Genomic DNA, 21,363 nt, shown 5'->3' on the forward strand with positions numbered 1-21,363 from the left:
GCGCCACCCAGGGATCCCGAAAAAGAGTTTCTTTATTAAAAAAAAAAAAAAAAAAAAAAGGAGAGGAAAAACCCCTAAACTCAACAACCCGGCATGACACAAGAGGACATAATATTTACAAAAAAGACACAGGCACAGTTTTAATTTAGCAAGTGTTGAGTTCACATGAAACATACCATTGTGGAGTTAAAAAAAAATTAAATGGAAATCATACGGTGAGGATCCAGACTGAGAAACAGCCCAAAGAATTTGGGAGAAAAGGATAAAGAAACCTATGTAAGGGGCAGGGAGAGTGGACGCGGGAAATTGATATGGCTGCAGGTGTGAGCGAAGCAGGCTGAGCAGCGGCAAGCTGGAAAAATCCAAATGAGCTTCCCCATGGAGAAGAAAGACTTGAGTGTGCAAGCTGCAAGGGCCCACCCAACACCAAGTGAGATGAATGAAAACAGACTTGCCCTGGACGCCATCTGAGCGAAAGTCTTGAATTCCAGGGATAAACTCAAAACAACCTATAGCTCTCACGGTGGGAGAAAGGAGAAGCAGGCTGCCCAGGGAAGAAAAACAAAAGCCTGTCTCAGGCCTCTTTGGAGAGGGAGCCCCATGACCCAGGAGCCTCCAGGGCAGCCACGGGGGAGCCACAGGGAGGATCGCTCAGACAGTCAAGGAATTGTGGATGGCGCACCCACTCACTCTTCTTGCAAGAGACTACAGGCTCCTCCTGCCACTGAGGGAAGATATAACATCACGGAGGGGACACTGTGTAGAGTAAATGAGGTGAGCAATGCAGCCCATGGGGCCAACCAGGGATGGGTGACCACCTTCTTGCAAGATAGATGATGTCAGACAGTGACCACATACCTGAACTCTCTGTTATGGATCTAAAGCCCCAGGTCATCTCCACTCTTAGCACAGGTGAGGGGAGGCAGTCTTGTGGGATCCATAAGTGTGGGGACCCTGGAATTGTCTTGGGTCCAAGTCCCATCAGCCATGCATGCAGCCTGCACCTTGCCTTTCTGGCATCCCATATCCCCTCTCCTTCTGCAAGCACTGCCCCGATTCGACATCACAATTTCTTCCTGGGTGAGTCTCCTCCGGTCCACCAGCCTTTGGGCCCATCCCTGTTCCTCCCACTTTCCTCCAACATGCAGATTGATCTCTAAAAACCTTCAGTGGCCTTCACTGATGCTCCATGGGATGGAGAGCAGCATCCAAACTCCCAGCCTGGCCCATGAGGCCCCGATCCCAGGATTGGCCTCCTGCCCACTCAGCTATCATCCTCTGTGGCCACAGCAAAGTGCACACAGCTGCCAGCACAGCACCCCTCCCACCAGCAGAGAGCAGAGCACTGTGGTGAGAGCATCAGGAAGGCCTAGTCTCGCAGCCAGGCCAGGAGCTGAGCTACTTAATGACACTGTGTGCATCCTCTGGCAGCTCCTCTGTAGGACAGGGTGGTAACAGGCCAATACTTCTTTGGGTTTCTTGCAAAAATGAAATAATGTAATGCAGCACACAGAGGGCTGTTCCTGGAGCCTAGTGCATGGCAGGCACTCGCCAATGGAGCCATGGTCATTACTCAAACCCTGTGCCCTCATCCATGCAGCCCTGTGCTTGCCGAGTATTTTTTCAATTAGGAAATTTCTACATTTTCTTCATGTCTACACTTCTGCGCAGGTGTTACTCTCTCCTTGCCTGTGGGGCTTTCAGTGGGGCTGGCCCCAGCAAGGACGACAGAGGAGCCAAGCTCCACACTCGCAGCAGAAGGGCTCTCCCCTCAGCCTGCTTCCCTCTCTGTACTTTGCCGTGACCTGCGTGCCTACCTGTCTCCCCCACTGGAAAGTGAGTTCCCAGGGTAGGACCTGTGGCAGACTAGCTGCCATAAGGTCTCCAGACTTAGCAAGGTGCCCAGCCCACAGCAGGAGCTGGAAAACCTCCACTGGGGCACCAAAACAGGGGCTTTGCCCTCGCCACGAAGGAGCATCCAGGAGGCTTTGCCAACTGTTGCTCTGCATCTCGGAGCTCAGGTCCCGGCTTTGCTGTCTGACCCAGCATCAGATCCAGGGCCTGAACAGGAGCCCAATCTCTGATGTGCTCATGTACCATGGACAGGTCAGGGTGGCCCAGGGTAAAAGGAAGCAGGGATCCTGCCACCACCTTGTGAGTCGGCAGCCTCAGTTCAGACAAAGTGGCTTTGGGAGATTTTCAAATGAAGGCAAACAAAGACACTGTGTTCAACAAGCAAAGTGCAAGAAGTATGGGGCTTTTGTGGGTGAGCTTGTTGGAGGGCTGAGCAGTTTGGTGAAATAACAGCACTGGCGTGGCCCCTACACATCCTGGCCCAAAACCCCAAGTCACCTCCAGCCTCTGGCATGCTGTGGCCCAGGCTTTCTGATGGTCCAGCAGCAAAGTGAAGAAAAGCACCAACCTCACGGCTGAGAAAGCACACAGGGGTGCCAGCACCAGGGCCCCCTCCTGAGCACATGGGCCCAGACGGAGTGGTCAGATCCGGTCAGGCTCCCCATCCCCTGGGTGGAACCTTGGCTCTCCTACACAGACACACTGCCAGTTCTCCAGACATCTCCCCCACAGATCATTAGGTGATGAAGGTAGCCAGAGGACAGTTCCTGAAGGAGAGGCCTGCGCGAAGTGGCTGCTGGTTCAAAGCTGGATGTCTGTCTGACATGCAAGGTAGCAAGGCAACAACAACCAGGGGTGGGCAAGAAATGACATCTTCTCAGTTTCAGAATTTCCTTTTGACTCTGAATATATCTCATGAGATATAAAGTGCACCCCATTACGTGCAACTTCTTCCTCACCCCTGGATTCTGCTGACCACAGTGTATCTGCCCCATCAGACTGAAGCAGCACAGGATCTGATGAGGGGGCTGTCCCTGGAACCTCGCTCTTTCTTCCTGCCACACCCCAACACTTCAAACGAAACCCACATAGTGCACGGTGCAGCAAGGCAAACCGGGAAGGCCACCGCGTTACAGACGGGCTCGGAACATGGGATGGCGCCGTAGTGCTCATGTTCCCAGCGTGGTCAGCGGGTCCCAGGCAGAGCTCTTGGGGCACGGCCGGCCAGCATATGCCGCACACGGGTCATCTAAGACACCTTTCTGGCACCCCCTCTGCTCACCTGTAGAGATTTCCAAGGTCGCCAGTGGATATTCTTAGCAACATTGGTGCTTAGGACTTCCTCCTTTCCAACCATGTCATCGTTTATAATTAAGGAGCTTGGGGCGTGCAGGGACAGCACTCCTCGAGAACATTCACAAGGCTCCATGCAAGCGGAGGGAGAGTCACTGCTCCAGTGCTCCAGTTCCATGACCTTATCCTAGGGTGAGCGTGCCAATGACCTCACTCTGGCCACCTCATTGAGGCCAGATGACTCTCTCTTCCATCTTAAAAGATTTCTGGGAAAGTAGATTGTATCAACGCCTTTGGAAATTCTGGCAAGAAATTATTTCCCACATCTACCCTCTAGGTCAACTATTCTGTCTCTTCCCTCCTTTCCTTCTCTCCTTTCTTCCTTTCATCCATCAATCCATCTGTCCATCTGTCCAGTCTTCAGGAAACATACTATGCACCAGATCTGAGCTAAGCAGTGGGGTGGGCAAATGAATGCAGCCATCACGTGGTCTTGAGAGATCTCCATGGGACGCACACACAGCATCATATGTGCTAAGAATGTAGTTATCGACCAAGGAACAGCATATTATCAGCCACAGAACAAGGCGGCATAAGCTAAGTATCCTGGGTCAGATGCTTAACTGATTTGAGCCATCCAGGCACCCTCAGACTGATTTCTTTAAAACATCATTTTCTCTGATTACAAAACTCACGTAAAAACTGGGCAAAGGCAGGAGTGAAGAGAGAAGAGAAAAGTAGCAATACTCTGCTCCTCAGGAATAACAATGGCTAACACTGTATGTACAGTTTAAAAATGTACAGATACATTCCTCACTTATAAGAAAAATAAACTTGGGGTCATGATGTTTACGTTGTATAGCCTGCTATTCTCCTTCACCTCTTAGCACTTTGCTTCATTCTTTTTTTTAATATGCTGATGCTTTTATTTCTATAGGATAAATTCAAAGTAGTGATGTTGAATAGTCAACAGGTGTGCACATACTAATTGTTAGCACAGGGAGCTATATAGTTTTTTCCAAAAGATTGTAGCAATTCCTGTTCCCATCAGCCCATGCTCTTCCAATCTCCATCAGAATCGGTCTTTTATAATTTATCACTCTTTTACAATTTTTGCATCTCCAGGGGGTGAAAATGGCATCTCATTTCTGTTATCATTTGCATTACTCTTACTGCTAGAGGGTTGAGCACTTTTTCTTCTACTTACTGTCCATCTGTATTTTATGAGACATTTATTGAATCTCACTTTGCTTCATGCTTAAGTGTCCTTTGAAAGCACGCCGAGTTTGTGGTCATCCACTATCGCATCAAATAGATACTCCATGCTATTTTTAACCAATTCTGTCACTGAAATTTAGACTAATTTAGTGATCTCACAATTATTAGGAATGTTTATTTTTTAAAATGTTTTATTTATTTATTCAAGAGAGACACACAGAGGCAGAGACACAGGCGGAGGGAGAAGCAGGCTCCCTTCAGGGAGCTTGATGCAGGACTCAATCCCAGGACCCTGGGATCAAGACCTGAGCCAAAGGCAGACACTCAACCACTGAGCCACTCAGGCATCCCTATAAATAATGTTTAAATGTGTAACACATACACATCTTTGATCAATTCCCTAAAATAAATTCCTAGAAGTGCAACTCCTGCATGTTGGGGAACGCACATTTTAAAGCATTTGGTAATATTGCCAAACTAATCCATAGAAGGTCTGTACTGCCTTGTAATATTCCCACTAGCAGTGCATCAAAGTGTCCACTTTTCTGAACCTTACCAACACTGTGTATTTTGTCTTGGTTACTTTCTGCCACTTGATAGGTAAGAGGAGACAGTATCAAATTATTTTAATTTGCAGTTCTAACAGGGAACTAAACTTCTCCCATCTGCTAAGTGTGTATATGTATTTATATTTATACATGTTTTTAATCCCCTGTTCATATCCTTTGCTCATTTCTCCCTACTGAGCTAAAATCTGCCTTTTGGTAACTTTCCTCTTTTGGTCCAAATTGTGCCTTCTGGACCTATCCTAAGTAAGATTAATTCCTCCTTCATATAACACCCCCTCAAATACTTCAAGACAGAAATCATGTCTTGCTTTCTCCAATATAAACACCCCCAGCTCCTTCAATCCTTTCTCACATGGCACAGTTACAAGGGCAGTCACTGAAGACTTCATGCCGCAGTGCTACTGCCCCAATACCCTGTCCACACAAACGCTCATGAGGCCAGACCTCATGTGACTCCAGGAAAGCCTGCTGGGGTCACCTGGGCAGGTGGGTGTGATCACCGCCCTGCATCTTGGGCCTCAGACTCCTCTCTTCTGCTCGTCCTCAAGGATCCTCTGAGTTAGACTCATGATGATCATGCATTTCTCATGATATTGTAGGCCTGGAGCCCAAATAAAGCGGTCAGAAGGAGAGTACTTGAGGCCATAAATAGGGTGAGGAATTTGCCTGGTATAAGAAGAATGATTAATGAATTCAGAAAAGGAACACATTAAGAATGAGATGGGCCCTTGGAATGGGGGTCCCAAGAGCTGGATTTGGTGGTACTGACCCACCCTGAGATGAGTGTCCTTCAGGAAGCTCTCCTAACCCGGGCGCCCACCCTTGGTCCCCAGGGCCGGCTGCCTTACCACATTCTCTTGTGGTCATCTGTGTACGTGCTAGGCCCCCAGCCACACGTCTCTATACTCCCTGAGAGACAGGCCTATGTCTGGCACTGGAGAATCTAGCTCAGCAATGGGCACACATCACACCATCATAAGTGCTCCGTGAGCTGAGCTGCTGCAGGAAGTCTCTCCAGGCTGTCCACACCTTTTCTCGTTTGCCTTTCATCGAACAACCTTCCAATACGAACCTGTTCTCACAAGGACCTCAGAATCTCACAGGTTCCCTGGACAACAGACATGAGCATCCACGTCAGAGACAAGGTAACCCCATGGTATTACTGGATTGCACCTGGTGGAGACTTCAGCTTCTGAGGACTCATCCACATTCACTGGGGCTGACCAATTCCAGAGCAGGGCTGTTTCTACATCTACATTGCTGAAGTTCACTCTCTGACCACTGTGAAGCAGTGGTGCTTTATGAGTTCCTGTCTTGAGTGTAGCTGGGGGCCTTCAGACAAGCAACACCACAATTTTGTGCATTATGGTTTAAGTAGAAAAAAATATATATAAATAAAAAAATACATAAATTAAAAAATATACATACACATATGTATATATGTCAAGCTGAATATACACATATATACAGCCAACGTAAACCCAGCCAGCTCCCACAAACATTAAATTAAACTTCGCAATATGACTTATTTACCTCGGCTACTATTACCTGACATGTCACATCTGGATTTCAACACAGATTTACAAGGAATGCTAAAAGGCAAGAAAACACACAGCCTGGGGAGACAAAGTAAGCCTCATATCCAGACTTAGATATGACACAGACCTTGAAATTACTAGACAGGGAATTTAAAATAACTATAATGAATACGTTAAGAATTCTAATGGGAGAACAGACAATAGCAAAAACAGATGGGTAATGCAAGTAGAGGGACAGAAACAACAGGAGGAAAGCAGAAGGAAATGCTAGAAATAACAAACACTGTAGAAATGAGGACTGCCTTTGATACATTCATCAGTAGACTGGATAGTGCCAAGGAAAGAAGCAGTGAGCCTGAAGACATGTCGATTGAAACCCCCAAAACCAAAATACAAAGAGAAAAAAAGATTGCAAAAATCCAGAACACAATACCCCCAACTCATAGTACAATTTCAAATGATATAGCACATGTATAATACCAACACCAAAAGGAGAAAAAAGAAAATAGAACCAACGGGATGTGTGAAAAACAATGTCCAAGAATTTTTCAAAATGAATGACATCAAACCACAGACACAGGAAGCTCAGACATGACCAAGCAGTATAAATAACCAAAAAGCAAAACAAAATGAAGTACTGAGGTTTTCTGCAGAAACCCAAAGAGAAAGGAAAAAATCTTGAAAGAAGCCAGAAGCCAGAAAACAAAAAAACAAAAAAAACAACAACAAAAAAAAGCCCCACACCATCTGTAAAAACACAAGGATAAGAGAGTTATGTGGACTTCTCATCAGAAACCATGAAAACAAGAAGAGAGAATATTTGTTTATTTATTTATAAATTCATTCACTCACTCAGTCATTCATTCAGTAGGCTCTACACCCAGCATGGAGCCCAATGTGGGGCTCAATCTCATGACCATGAGATCCAGACCTGAGTCAAGATCAAGAGTCAGACCCTTAACAGATTGAGACAGCCAGGAGTCCCAAGATGAGAGAATATTTAAAGTGTTGGAGGAAAATAAGCACTAACCTAAAATCCTATATTCAGTAAAATTATCCTTCAAGACCGAAGGAGAAATAATGACCTTCTGTGAAAAATAAAAATAGAAAGAATTCATCACCAGCAGAGCTGTCCTGTAAGAAATGTTAAAAGAGGTTCTTCAGGAAGAAGGAAACGATGTGGGTTAGAAACACGTATCTGGGGCAGCCTGGGTGGTTCAGCGGTTTGGCGCTGCCTTCAGCCCAGAGTCTGATCCTGGAGACCCAGGATCGAGTCCCACGTCGGGCTCCCTGCTGGAGCCTGCTTCTCCCTCTGCCTGTGTCTCTGCCTCTCTTTCTCTCTCTCTCTCTGTCTCTGTCTGTCTGTCTCTCATGAATAAATAGATTAAAAAAAAAACCCCACGGATCTGCATGAAGGAAAGAGTGTCAGAGAAAGAATAAATTAAGGTATGATGAATGTTTTTAATTTTTATTACTCTTAATTGAGCTAATGTATTTCTGTTTGTTCCAAGTAATAATAATAACAACAATGTGCAGGTTGATTAGATAAATGAACTGTAGGGGATCAGAACTCCGGGAGGTGGAAGGAGGAGGAAGAAAAGCCGAGTGACAGAGTCCTTGCATTACCCATGAAGTGGTACAATATTACTTGAAAGTAGATTTACATTAGTTGTAAATGTGTATTTCGAACTTAAGGCAAATAATAAAGATAGATTTTTAAAAAGATTTTATTTATTTATTTTGGGAGAGAGCAGGGGGAAAGGCAGAGGGAGAGAGAATCTCAAGCAGACTCCTCATTGAGTGCAGAATCCAAAAAGGGCTCGATCCCACAACACTGAGATCATGATCTAAGTCAAAATCAAAGTCAGACACTCAACTGATTGAGTCACCCAGGTTCTCCAGTAAAGATATATCTAAAGAAATATAATTGATATGCTAAGTCAAGAGAGAATATGAAATCCCATAAAATGTTCAATGAAAACTAGAGAAGGCAGAGAGGAGGAGAAGAAAAGAAGGAACAAATACAATGAATAGAAAAACATGCTAGGCATTAATCAAACTGTGTCAATAATCACATTAAATGTTAATGGTCTAAATATACCAATTAAAAGGCAAATTGTCAGAGTGGGTAAAAGCACTAGACCAACGACGTGTTGTCTACAAGGAACTCACATGCCACCATCAAGTGTACAATCCCGTGGTTTTTTGATGGTAGAGTGGTGCAACCATCGCCCCTATCTGATTTCAGAATACCTGTGTCACCTTGAAAAGAAACACCATACCCATGACAGTCATTCCCCAGCACCCGGACACCACAAGTCTACTTTCTGTCTAGAAGGATTTGCCTTGTCTGGATATTGCACAGAAATGAAATCAGGCCACATGCTGCCTGCGTGGCTTCTTCCACTTAGCATGATGTTTTCCAGGCTCCCCAATATGGCAACATGGATCAATCCTTTGCTTCCTTGATTGGCTATATAACATTTTATTGTATGGATACTCTACTTTTTATCTATCTGTTCATCAGCTGATGCACACATTCAAGTTGCTTCCACTTTATGGCCACAAACTCGGTTATGAACATTTACATGCACGTTTCTTTGCTCTGGGCCCCACTGAGTGCACCCAGGAGTGGGAGTCCTCCATCATATGGCAGCTCTATATCTATCATGGTGAGGACCATCCATCTGGATCCCTCATCAGGGTCAGAAGTACCATGTGAACTACCACCTGGGCTTCACATCGGGCTCCAGGGAACAGACCACAGAAACGGCTGAGGCTCCCACCATCCCTGCAGGATTGCTCTTTTCAAAAACCTCCACTTCAAGAAGTAGGATTTTTTCCAATTATGAAGATGGTTACATTCTAACCACGAAGAAAAATAACAGTATCTTTCTGCCTCTTTCCATGGGAATAGATCCCTAGCAGGAAAGCAGGGTAAGTGATGAAGAGCATTTGACTCCCTTGGGATGAGTATGTGGCTTCTGCTTACCTGCTGGGGGCCAGGCCTTGATGTACCCCGTGCAGTGCACCACAGCATACTGGGCCTCCCCTTCTTTCACGGGACCAAGACCATTCCTAAACAAAGAGCATGTGTGAGATGGCTTCTAGCACCTGACAGGGAGGTAAGGCCGCCGATGGCTCCCCTGGGATCTGAGCTACTGGGGTCACACTTACCTTGTGGTTTTGAACACTGCCTTCCTACCACCCTGCTTTCCGTCCTGCTAAGCAGCATTCATCTCCCTTCCCTCCCAGGCCACGCAGCCCTAGTCCCAACGCAGCCCTGATGTGACCCAGATGTGCACACTGCACACCCCTCCCTGTGCTCAGCCCCTCTTCAGAGCCTGCCACCCCATAGAGCTCAGCGCATTTGGGCTTTCTACCAGTATGGCCCCAAACACATGTCAGAAAAGCCTACTGACCTGAACCTTTTCCTCATGGTGGTGATTCGGTTGAGAGGGAGGTGATCCAAAGGAGCATTTCCACACCTACGATTTGATAAATAATTAGAGTGAGTAGAGACTCTAGCATGTTTGCTACAGCCAGATAGGTGGGTCTTATCTGACCCTCACACACCAACCCAGGTGACCCAACAGCCAGGTCCCTTCCAAAGGGCAGGCTCGGCCTTGCACTCCTTGAGCTGGGTTGTCACTGAAGACCAGGCCAGTGTGACCCACTTGGCAGAGCACGGGGCCCAGCCTGGAGGCTAGAGACACAGGAAGACTCTAGGGGATTGTGGGCATGCACCATACTACAGATACATGTCTGTGTCACGGGGTGGCTTTCGGGAAAGCAGCGAGGTGCGTGATGACAGCAGTAGTGTCTCTTCGGGCCTCAGCAGAGACAGCAACTCCAAACACATGGTGCCCGCTGGTAAAAAGGAACATCCTCTTGGCTCCGGCCTCAGGCTTGGGAACCCTCCCTCCCGGAGGGGATAACATGACCCCTATGGGCCCTGATAGCCAAGGGCAGAGTGGGGACAGAGAGGGACAGCCTTTCCGAGGGTCCTTCCCAGGGAACCAGGGGATGCGAGGCATCCCATTGCCTGCTCTGGGGGGACCTTTCCAGCCTCTCTTCTCTGTGGCGTCTCAGGCTCTGAACAGGTGCACAGTGGCCAGGAGTCGATTGCTGCTGGGTCCACCCAGTCGTACGTGGGCAACCAGTTCCCAACTCCATGACAGGTGCCACTCTGCATGTCTTCATACTCAACGTGGCCAAGAAAAGAGTCCACCTGTCCTCTGAGACCTGGTGCAGCTGCCAGCGCATGCCTGTCCCCCGGGAGGGTTGACACAGGACCCCACTGCCTGGGCGAGCTGGAGTGGCCCTCGGTGTCTTCCTCACACTAACCCACTTTATTGGGAGGACAAAGTCCTGTGCTCAGTAGATGGCAGCACTGCCACCTCACAGGTGAATCCAGGTAGTGTGGACTTGGTTGTGCAAAAACCCAGTGGGAGCATGCCCCCCAGGGCGCGCCAGGGCAGGGAGGGGGCGGCCTGAGCTGTGTGACAGGGCAGTGCTCACAGCGTGGAGACTGCTGTGGAAGTGGGCACCAGGATGCTCCCAGGGAGGGTGTTCACAGGGCCTGCCTGGGGCTGTAACTCAGAGTTGCCGTGGCTGGCAATGTCCGGGGAACCATGCCGGGCGGGTGTGTGCTCCTGACCCGGGCACCAGGCACCCATGGGCCACACCACGTTAACCAATGGGGTTTTGTCTCTAGGTGGACACCAGCACAAGGGAATCCTGCTGCCCCGTGTGCCAATCTGTCCGCATACGCTAGTGCAAAGTTGGATGTAGCCTCATGTATTTTGTCACCTGAAGGCCATCTTGTGACCTGAGGCAGGTGGAAGAGGGAGTCCTGTCCCTGTCTCCTGGAAGAAGGGCCAGCTCTGGCTCTGAGGAGAGGACACCCACCCCTGACTCAAACTGCCCGCTGGCCCCAGGGCCCAGTGTGAGGGTACAGAGTAGGTCTCCTCTCAACACGGGCAGCCCTTGTAAGTCACAGGGGCAGCAGCAAATGGGGAGAGTGGCCTTGTGGGAGGCTCCCCTGAGCCAGCCCGAGACCCTCAAGCAGCTCGGCAGGAAGGGGGAGGAGCTCAGGGACACCATCAAGCTCGGCGTGGGTCCCAAGGACTTTTCAGGAGAGGTGCTCAAGGAGGGCTTGGCAGACGCTGTGCGGGGCAGCGGGGAGAGGCTGAGGTGCTGGGGGAGAAGGGGAGGCCCACCTGGCTCCCCTGCCGGGGGCTCTAGCTCTGGCTGGTCCTGCCTCTGCGGCCGGCACGGCCCAGCCCTCTCATCTGGGACTCATCAGGAGCCTCTGCGGTGATCACGTCTTCCTCCCAGAAATGTCCTGCACCCCCTCGTTCTCTGCCACATGCCTGCAGCCCCTCCTCGCCTCCCTGCCGCAGGCCTGGCCTGGGGCTCAGACGCCTGGCCTCCCCCCAGAGGCATCTACAGGAGGCTAGCCCTACCTTTCTAATGAAATCTAAGCACTTTTTTTTTTTTTTTTTTTTTAACCGCAGTCACTATTAGCCTATTTCTCGCCTGGCTTATTACTACGGATGGCCTCCTCACTTCCACCCTGTTCTTTCTCGGGAGGTTTATTCTCCACACGCATGCAGAGTGAAATTTTTAAATGTAATTCAGGACATGTCACTCTTATGATAAAACTCCAACAGCCTCCCATCTCATTCAGAGTAAAAGTCAAAGGCTAGTAAGTAACCTGACATCCTGACCTTCCTGAGGACCATTCCCTCCTCCCCCACCCATTCACTCTGCTCCTGGGAGAGAGCCTTATTGTTCCTTGAGCATGACAAGACATCCCTACCTCAGGGACTTTGCGCTTGCTGTTCTGTCTACTTGGTGTTTTCTTTCCGCAGATATTCCCAGATGTCCCCACTCAAAACGTCACTTTATCAATGAATCCTCCCCTAACCAACCTATAAACTAACACATAAATCAACAACTCCTACTACTTCCTTTTTCTTAAATTTTTTTAAAGATTTAAAAAAAATTTATTTATTCATGAGTGACACACAGAGAAAGGCAGAGACATAGGCAGAGGGAGAAGCAGGCTGCCTGCCAGGAGCCCGATGTGAGACTCGATCCCAGGACCCCGGGATCACGCCCTGAGCTGAAGGCAGATGCTCAACCACTGAGCCAACCAGGTGAGCCCCTAAGTTTTATTTTCCTCAACAGCTACCATCTGGCGTTCCCTGTATCTACTTGGTACTTTTGTCTATGGTGTGTCTCCTGTTCTCAAGTGATGCTCTACACACTCAGGGATTTCCTTTATTCAGTGCTGAGCCTGGCACTTTGAAAACCACAGGCACCAGCAGGCCCTCAGTATAAATGTGTTGAGTAACTGAATGAATGAGAACCATCGCCTCATTTTACAGCCTCTGAAACTGCACACACCAGGCAGACGGGCCTGTCAGGCACCTCCCACCGCCCCCCTCCCTACAGGACCTCGGGAAACAGGGAGGTCTCGACTGAAGTCTCAAAATCCTTGTTCCTTCTTCTTCAGGGATAGAACCTTCTCTACCCCTGAGCACAGTCATTTGGCATGTCCTCAGCAGCCACGTGCTAACCACATTCCACTGCAGGTCACGGGAGGCCCAGGAAGAAAAACCCAAAGCCCCTATCCTTGGGCAGCCAGCACCTGCTCACAGAGCCATTACACACCCGGAACAACAATCAACAATACTGGAATTAAACACCAATTCTGATGTACGATTTGGTGCAGGAGACACAAGAGAAGGTACTGAAATCCACAGATCTTATGTGAAACATACTGAGAAATACGGAGCCTGGACAGGATTGAAGAATTGGTAGAAAGTTGGGACCTAGAGGGTAGGGGAGCCTCCCCAGGAGTGAGCAGAGACCGGCAGGACATCAGACAGGGTAGGAGGGGAGCGAGCAGGATGAGGGCCCTCCCAGGCAGACCACAGAGAGCGCCAGCTCCCAAGCTGTGGCCAGGATCTGATGGGTGGCATTGGCAGGGTCTGGGAAGGCTCCCAGGAAGGCACCTGCTGGCGGAACAGAAGGAGTGGACCACCCCGAGCCACAGCCCCCCGTCAGCCACAAACCTCATCCTGCAGATGAAGGACCTCCTCGAGCCCATGCACATCCTCATGGAAGACTGCTGACCCTCCTTCTTCACCGTCCCCGTCTTCAGGTCCAGGATCCGGCCTAGGAGAGAGAGGGACACATGTGTAAGCCTCTGCCTTCGGTGGGGGCATGGGAGTGCGAGGGGAGAGCCTTCTTCAAACGCTCTGCAAATGAGGACAAACAGGGCTGCTCAGATTGTTTCCCAGATCCCCAGCATTCTCTGTCCAGAAACATGTACAGTCACAAAACCCACACAATCCTAAATGCCTCGTCTTCTTCAGAGGCCCATCTCTACCTGCTGTCCCTGCTCTGTCGGATGCCACCACCTGGAGTCATTCTAACTTGGATTCTTTCTCCCCATCATTTCACGGAGACAGCATTCTCCAAAGTCACCAGCAACTTCCTTGCTACAAATCCCAACCCCCACTCCCCTGGTCTCCACTCCTCCTTCCTCCTTTCATCCCCCAGAGACCCCAGCTGGGCCATCGGCTGTCCTGCCACCAAGCGCCCCTAACCAACTTTGCCCACCCTGGTGATGACCACCTCTGGACATTAATCATCCTGTGCCTATGGCTCCAGCACAGGCCTCTCCACCCCCTCGAGCACCAGCCCCTCCACCCTCTCCAGCACTAACCCCTCTATCCCCTCCAGCACTAGCCCCCAATATCCCCCCCCCAGCACCTGTCCCTCCACCCCTTTCAGCACTGGCCCCTCCACCCCCTCCAGCACCTGTGCCTCCATCCCCTCCAGCACTAGGCCCTCTATCCCTTCCAGCACCTGTCCCTCCATCCCCTCCAGCAATGACCCCCTCCATCCCCTCTAGCACTGGACCCTCCATCCTCTCCATCCCTGTCCAAGACCACCAGTACAAGTACTACCACTCCTCCCCGACATCAGCAAATGTGCCATCAATGTGGAAATGAAGGTCAGAATTCCAGATGCCACATGGGAGTCCCTCCCCTCTGTCATCCCTGTATCCCCACCTGTGTCTCCACTTCCTCTGCTCACCTGCCATCCTTCCACTGAGACTCACTGGCTCCCAGTGTTCCCTCTGTCCCTGTACCTCCCTTATGGCCGCCGGCTGTGTAGATAGCACATGTCTGGGGGCCCACCTGGGCTGGAAAGGCAGCACTTCCAGAGGGTCCTCAGAGAGTACTCTAGAACATGGCCCTGCCCACCCCTCCACCCTGGTTCTGCCACACATCCTGTTACCCTGCCCAAGAAAAGGGTCATGAGAGCCACCTATGTAACCTTACATGGTCTAGGAGACACATTTTTCAAAAAGTTATAACAAAAAGGTGAATTGCTTTCAATAATGTATCTGAAACGTCACCATTCCAACATGTAAAACGTCAGCAGCATGTTTTGCATTCTTTCTCTCCTGCGCCTCTTTGACACTCGTGTGTCTTTGGCACACAGGGTGAACCTCCGTTCCAATGAGACCGGTGCTGGGTGCTCAGTGAGCTGGGCAAGCAGTGGCCTCCAGGCAGGGTGACGCAGCTCTGCACACAGCCCACCACGTCCGTGTCTCCAAGGGCGACACATTTGCAGACATGCGCCTTCCGCCACAAGTCCACACTCTGCTCCACGTGCACTACCATCCTGACATCACAACCCCGGGAAGCCTTCTCGGGCCACCTCACGTGGAGCTCTCTCCCCCTTTCTATCCCACTCATCCATGGCCTCACTCAATATTTATCTAGTGTTTTTGCAGAGCTGGCCTCTTGTGAGGCTCTGCAGATGCAAACATGAACAAGGTATCCTCATGGCTAGTGGAGGAGATACATCTGTAACACCTGCCACACTATACTCGCATGCCCTTGACCTTGAGCTCCATTCCTTATAGCAAGGCACCAAGTGGAAACAGCCAACGGTGCCTGGTGCAGTGCACACGCTGGCTAAACTGGACTGTTTGCACCCATCCGTGGAAGGACTTTGCAGCAACAATGGCATTAAGTGATGTGCTAGTATGAATTGTTTACTTCTATTCCTGTTCCTATGACAAAACGTTTACAGACTGATGCCCATCCATCACGCACCTTGTTCCCACTGCACAAGAATGCTGCATCCCCTCCCTACCGTGGGTGCACCAGACGCTTCCCACCTGGCCCCTTCCCACGGCTACTCTGCCCAGTGTTCAAACGCCATCAGATCATGGTCACTGGTTGGTTGGGGAGCAGAGAAAAACCCTTTACGATGCTGAGACCCCATCCTCTTGCTCCCTGGGCTCTGTCCCTGCTCACCTCCACACCTGTCCTGAAGCCTCAGCTCCCCGCCCCACAGGGTGCTCCAGTCAAGGCCACCAGGGCCCCATTTGTGGCCAAACTCAACAGATACTAACCAGTCCCTCTCGACTTGGTCCCTGCCCTCACCTGTCCCTCCTTCTCACCCTGGATACCACTCTCTCCTGCCTCCCCTTTGCTGGTTCTCAGCCCTGTGGCAGCTCCTCCTCCCGGTCCTCCCCTGGTGGTGGCACTCAGGGGCTGGTGCCCTTCTGTCCCACACTCCCCCAGACCCTCAGGGGTTCTCAGTTCCACCACCTTCGGAGCTGCTGACAACACCAAGACAGCACCTCCAGCAGGATCTCTCTCAGAAGCTCCCGTGTTATCTACCTGTTTGGGCATCTCAGATACCTCACGTTTGTGGGTCCAGAACCAAACCCGCTGTCCTGTCCATAGCACCTAGAGCCACCCTTCCTCCCCCGTCCCTGTCCGGGTCACCAGCTCTGCGCTCCTCCACGGCTCGAGCCAGAAATCTAGAGCCAGGAGCAAGGACGGACCTCACTTCCAACCCTGCTGCTTCACTTACTGTGTGACCCTGGGCAACTGACCTGACGTGTCTGTGCCTCTGCTTCTTCACCCATAAAATGAGGGGAACGCTAGTACCTCCCTCAGATGGTTGTCGGGAGGAGTAAACGGGCTAATGTGATAGAACAGCGAACACCGTGTGGCTCGTAGAAAGTGCTCTATAAACACTTCTTAAATAAAGAATATGAAAAACCCGCTCCGCCTCTGATGAGTCACAAACCTTCTATCGCTTCTGCTTCCCGCATGCCTCTGGCCTGTGCCCTTCCTGCAGCGGCATCGCCACTACCTGAGCCTGGTGCTGCTCCCTGCACCCCTGCGCAGGCAGCTGTCCTGCCTGGGCCTCGCCCCCACCGCCCACCCTCTGCATCCCACAAAGTCTCCACTGAAAACACAGTGTGGCCACGGCTCTGTCACTCATGTGATCTGGACACTCAGCTTTGCTCGTCCGTGTTTTGCTTTGTTTTTTCTTTTTCTGCAAAACGGAGGGGTCAGATCTCCCACTCGGGATTACCATGATGCCCTGCAGTTTGTACACGTGAGGAACGCAGTGAGGGTGAGGTTCTTGGCAGACTCCAAACAAACGATCGTGTCACACTCCTTGAAAACCTTTCATGCTCCCCACTACTAATTCACAATAAACTCCAACTCCTGCAGCCCACTGTGAAGAGCCCCCCAGATCTGGCCTCTGCTCACCTCTTGGGCTGCACCTGTCCCCCACCCCTGCTTGCTCCTCACCCCCCAGCCCTGCTCCAATCCCACGAGCTCAGAGCAAGTCGCTGTCCCATCCCCGTCCCTGTGTATCACTCTGTTTCCTGAGGCTCTGGGCCTCCTTCCCTTTGCCTGCCTATTTCATCCTTATTGTCACAAGTTAGCCTTGTATTTATTAAATCCTCCAATATGTTGGCCACCACTGAAACCATGGAGTGAAACGGGCAGAGGCCATGATACTCCAGCAGGTGGACAGACAACAAGAACCAAAGAACAGAATGGAAAGGTGGGGAGGGAGGGGGGACTTGGTCAGGTGGGGATAAATGCTATAAACAGAAATAAAGCAGCAGAAAAGTAAACATGCGATGAATAGTTGAATGGGTTTCTATCACTTGAAATCTAAAGGGCCTTGAAGAAGGCCTCCCTGAAGGTGTGGTCTAGGTACTCCAGCAGGGAGGAGGGAGGTGAGTGTGCTCTGGGCAGGGCGGTCACCTCCCGTCCTACCCACTCCGGCACCAGGGGGGCTCTGTCTCCATGTGTTGGAGCTGGAGCCTCATAGGCTCCTCCCCTGGCACCCACAGCAGCGGCAGGGAGGCTGCACTCAGGAGGCCAGCGGTCACGGAGGTGCCCACTGCTGTCCCGACATCCTCAGGCATGATCCATCTACCCAGGCCCCCACCACTAAGAGGGAGGCCCCGGGTGGCTGGCGGGTCTATGCTGGCTATACCTCCAGGGTGGACACCTGTCTGTCTCACACACAGACGGCTTCTTCTTGTGGCTGTTTCATTGCAAATTGTCACTTGCTTTATCATCTACCAAATGGCAAATGGTTTCAGCTGTGAAGCAGGCCAGCAGGAGAGTCTGTCAAATTCCAAAGTGTGCTCTGAAAATAAATCACAGCTGCGTAACACATGAGCCGTGGAATACGAGGAAATGAGAAAACACATTTCCATGATCTGCTGTCAGGACCCCAGAGACAGCCGCTCCCACGTTTACTTGTCTGTGAGCCTCTCTGGCTTTCTCGGGCACAGAAAGCCCCCTCAAAGCAGTGGAGATGTATGGAGGCAAGCGGCTACCCCCACCACTGGGCAGTGAGTCCCAGGGAAGGGGATTAGGGGTCACTGTGTGTCCCACTGGCAACTGGGTGTCAGGCTTACTTGCAAACGGGGCTCCCCCATAGGCAGGGAACATGGAGATGGGGCTGCTATGCATACCACCTCGCCCCTCACCCCCCCCCCCCCCCCCCCCCCGTCTTCTCTCCTGGCCACAGAAACCTCAGGTCAGCTTCAACCCATGGGTCTGAATGCCCAGCTTGGGTCCCAGTGGGTCCCTCGAAGCACAAGGCAGCCTCCTTCCAGAGCTCAACCTCACCCAGAGGACTTGCTGCAGCGCTGTCCCGGGTGCCCCACACCCCAGCCTGCTCCCCTTGGCGGGGGCTGAACTCCCAGCCATGCAGCCAGCTCTCACCTGTGCACTCCTCAACCATGCCCCATGCCCCATGCCCCCTGCTCCCCTCCTGCCCTCCCTCCAACCATGCCCCATGCCCCCTGCTCCCCTCCTGCCCTCCCTCCTCAGGGATGGGCACGCTCTGCAATGCCCATCCTGCACCAAACTCACTCCTACACCCTCGGCTTGGGAAGTTCCCTGAACCCCAAGCTGGCCAGCCAACCTGACCAACTGCTTGCCCTGCAGCACCTCTTCAAGAGAAGGGGTGGACCCTCCCACAGCCCACATGCCAAGTGGTCAGGGGCGGCTGTGCCTCTTCCTCAGTCCCCAGAGCCCATCCACACTCTGTCATTAACCCACAGCTCCTTCAAAACTCACGAGTCCACCTGGCGCACCTGCTATGTCTCTGTCTCCCTACCTCCCATCTCCTGCTCTGTGACTCTGGCTTGTCACTCCTCTCTCTCTCTTCACCTCCAGACCTGCCATCATTGACTTGGTCCCAGCACCCACGTAGAAGACCCCTCAACACCCCCACTCAGCACCTGCCCTCCTCCCCATGGCAGCCACCTCTCCCACCATGATGTTCTGGAACTTGAGGCATCTACAATGGTTCCATCCGAAGTTTTACATTCAAACATGTGTGCAGTCCTCCCACTCTGGTCCTCTGCTTCAGCAAGAGGCCAGCGTCCAAACCCTCAACACCTATCAGTTTCCCTCCAGGTGTAGATCCAACCTCAGAGCAAGCAGGGCCCTTGGACACCATGGCCAGCTCTGGCCAAGAGGCCCCAGGAATCTTCCCATATAACCAGCAGCTGTGGGAAGATATTTTTCTGGATTTGATGCACAAATCCAGAGAAGGGCATAGCCCAATCCTGAAGTATCCTATTCCAGAATGAAGAGGCAGCAAGAATCAGAGGCACAGCCCCTGCCTGACCAGGTTGTGGGGGGATGAGCAAGTCACTCCATGTTCCCTCAACTGGGAGATGTGACCAACATGTCTGCTCAGAAGGTTATATGGAGCTCTGATGACTTATGTGTAGAAGCTCAATCAACCCCCTTTAAGAATGAGATACAAGCAGCAATAGAAGTCTAGGCAGCAACTCTGTGAGCCCCCAGATGACAGTGTCCTGGACTGGAATGTCACAGGTCAGGAAGGCTGCCCTAAAGTCAGCCCAGCCCTGGTCTCCAGACTTATCAAGGAAGAGGGCATTTTAGAAGGTTCTAGAATACTGCACAGAACACTATCTTGGGCTAAAAGGCTGAAGAACTACTTATTTTCCCCTCAGAGTGCTTTTAGTCTAAAACTAAAGTGGTCTTTTGGAAAAATAAAATACACACACACACACACACACACACAGAAAAAATCCCAGATAATCTTCCTGTCTGGGAAAAAACACTATTAACATTTGGGCATGTTTCCGGAAAATCTTTTTCTATGCATGCTTGCTCTTTCTTTTAATTAATTGAGGTGCTACAGTATGTATTTTTTCATCTTACGTCACAACATCACAAAAATTTAACTATAAACATTACTTGAAAGTCTCTGTAATAGCATTTTGCATAAACGATTTACTGTTGAATATGAAGGTAGTCCCAGTTTTCTACATGGCAAACAATGCTGTGGTAAGTAACTGGCTGGAAAAAATGATATGCCAACCATCTTAGGATAGAATCCTAAACATGGAATTACTGCATCACATGAGGATAGGCTGTCAACAGCAACACCTGGTCCCTCCAAGCCCCGCATGAACTCACAGGGAACCCTGGGCCGAAGTCTGTGTTTCCACTCCATGACCCCACAAGAATTATGACACATCTCAAGGTTCTCAACAATCATTTTTCTAAGTCGAAAGCATGAAATGCTTTAGAACAGGAGTTGGGAGACTGTGACATCTGACCCCCCCCCCCCCCACCTGGCTCACTCCCTGTTACTTAAATATTTATTGGGACCCAGCCACAGACTTTCACTGATTTATTATCTCCGGCTTTCGTGCTACAATGGTAGGGCTGAGTGGTCACGAAAGGATCTATATGACTCACAAAAGCCAAACATCTCAACTACCTGGCCCTTGACAAAAAACATTTGCTGACTCCTACTTTAGAAGAATGCTCACAGATTCCGCTGGGCCTTCTGTCATTGTTTTCAGGAAGCTGATTTTTAAGTATTATTTAGATCAGCAGTACTTAAAAAAAAAGAAGAATCAGAAGTTTGTCTTGGATAAGATCACAAAAGAAGGCTTTGTGCTTCATAAAACAGCTCCCCAGGCTACAGCAGAAGTACAAATATAAATTAGAAGTATTTCATCAAAAGAATCCTTAAGAAAACTGGAAACATCTTATCTTGGTTTAAGAAGAAGAAAAAGCAAGACGGGAAAGGAGGAAAACAAGAAAAAATTATTAGCAACCAAAGCAAAGCAAAGGTCTCATGATGGACATTATTTGATGTTGTTCCAAAGACGTGTGGCCCCCTGAATGGGGGCCCAGAGGCTGGAAGGGACTTTGGTTGCTGTTCCAGTGACAACGTGTTCTTGTTCTCAAAGGCTGACCCAGGCCACGTAAGCAGCTGTGCACACAGAAACGAACACACCCCCAGCACAGGGATCCAGGCAGTGCACGTGGGGCCCACTCCAGAACAAAGTAGAGCAAAAGCAGCATCCACTGAGCCTCCCACTACTCTGGGGCTCTGGGTGGGCAGCAGAGTTGCCCAGGGACACCTGTTACTCTATGCTCCCAGACTGCCCCCATTACAATGCTCTTGTGCTGTTCCTTTATTCTGAATATCAGGAAAGGATTTGCCATCTTCTTACACCATCCCACCTCCCT

The 21,363-nt window shown here is 50.4% G+C and overlaps 1 protein-coding gene across 6 annotated transcripts in view; it reads right to left on the reverse strand.

Moving 5' to 3' along the window:
* ARNT2 (aryl hydrocarbon receptor nuclear translocator 2) overlaps positions 1–21,363 on the reverse strand; it is a 155,500-nt gene that overhangs the window by 51,699 nt on the left and 82,438 nt on the right. For all 6 annotated transcript variants that reach the window (XM_038533000.1, XM_038532998.1, XM_038533002.1 and 3 more), the window contains 3 exons: positions 13,558–13,660; positions 9,895–9,960; positions 9,465–9,550 (listed from right to left, as the gene is read on the reverse strand). In XM_038533000.1, the coding sequence (XP_038388928.1) occupies positions 9,465–9,550; positions 9,895–9,960; positions 13,558–13,660 (255 nt within the window). The remainder of the gene's footprint in view (positions 1–9,464; positions 9,551–9,894; positions 9,961–13,557; positions 13,661–21,363) is intronic.

Source organism: Canis lupus, chromosome 3 (assembly GCF_011100685.1).
Source record: "Canis lupus familiaris isolate Mischka breed German Shepherd chromosome 3, alternate assembly UU_Cfam_GSD_1.0, whole genome shotgun sequence".
Lineage (NCBI taxonomy): Eukaryota > Metazoa > Chordata > Mammalia > Carnivora > Canidae > Canis > Canis lupus.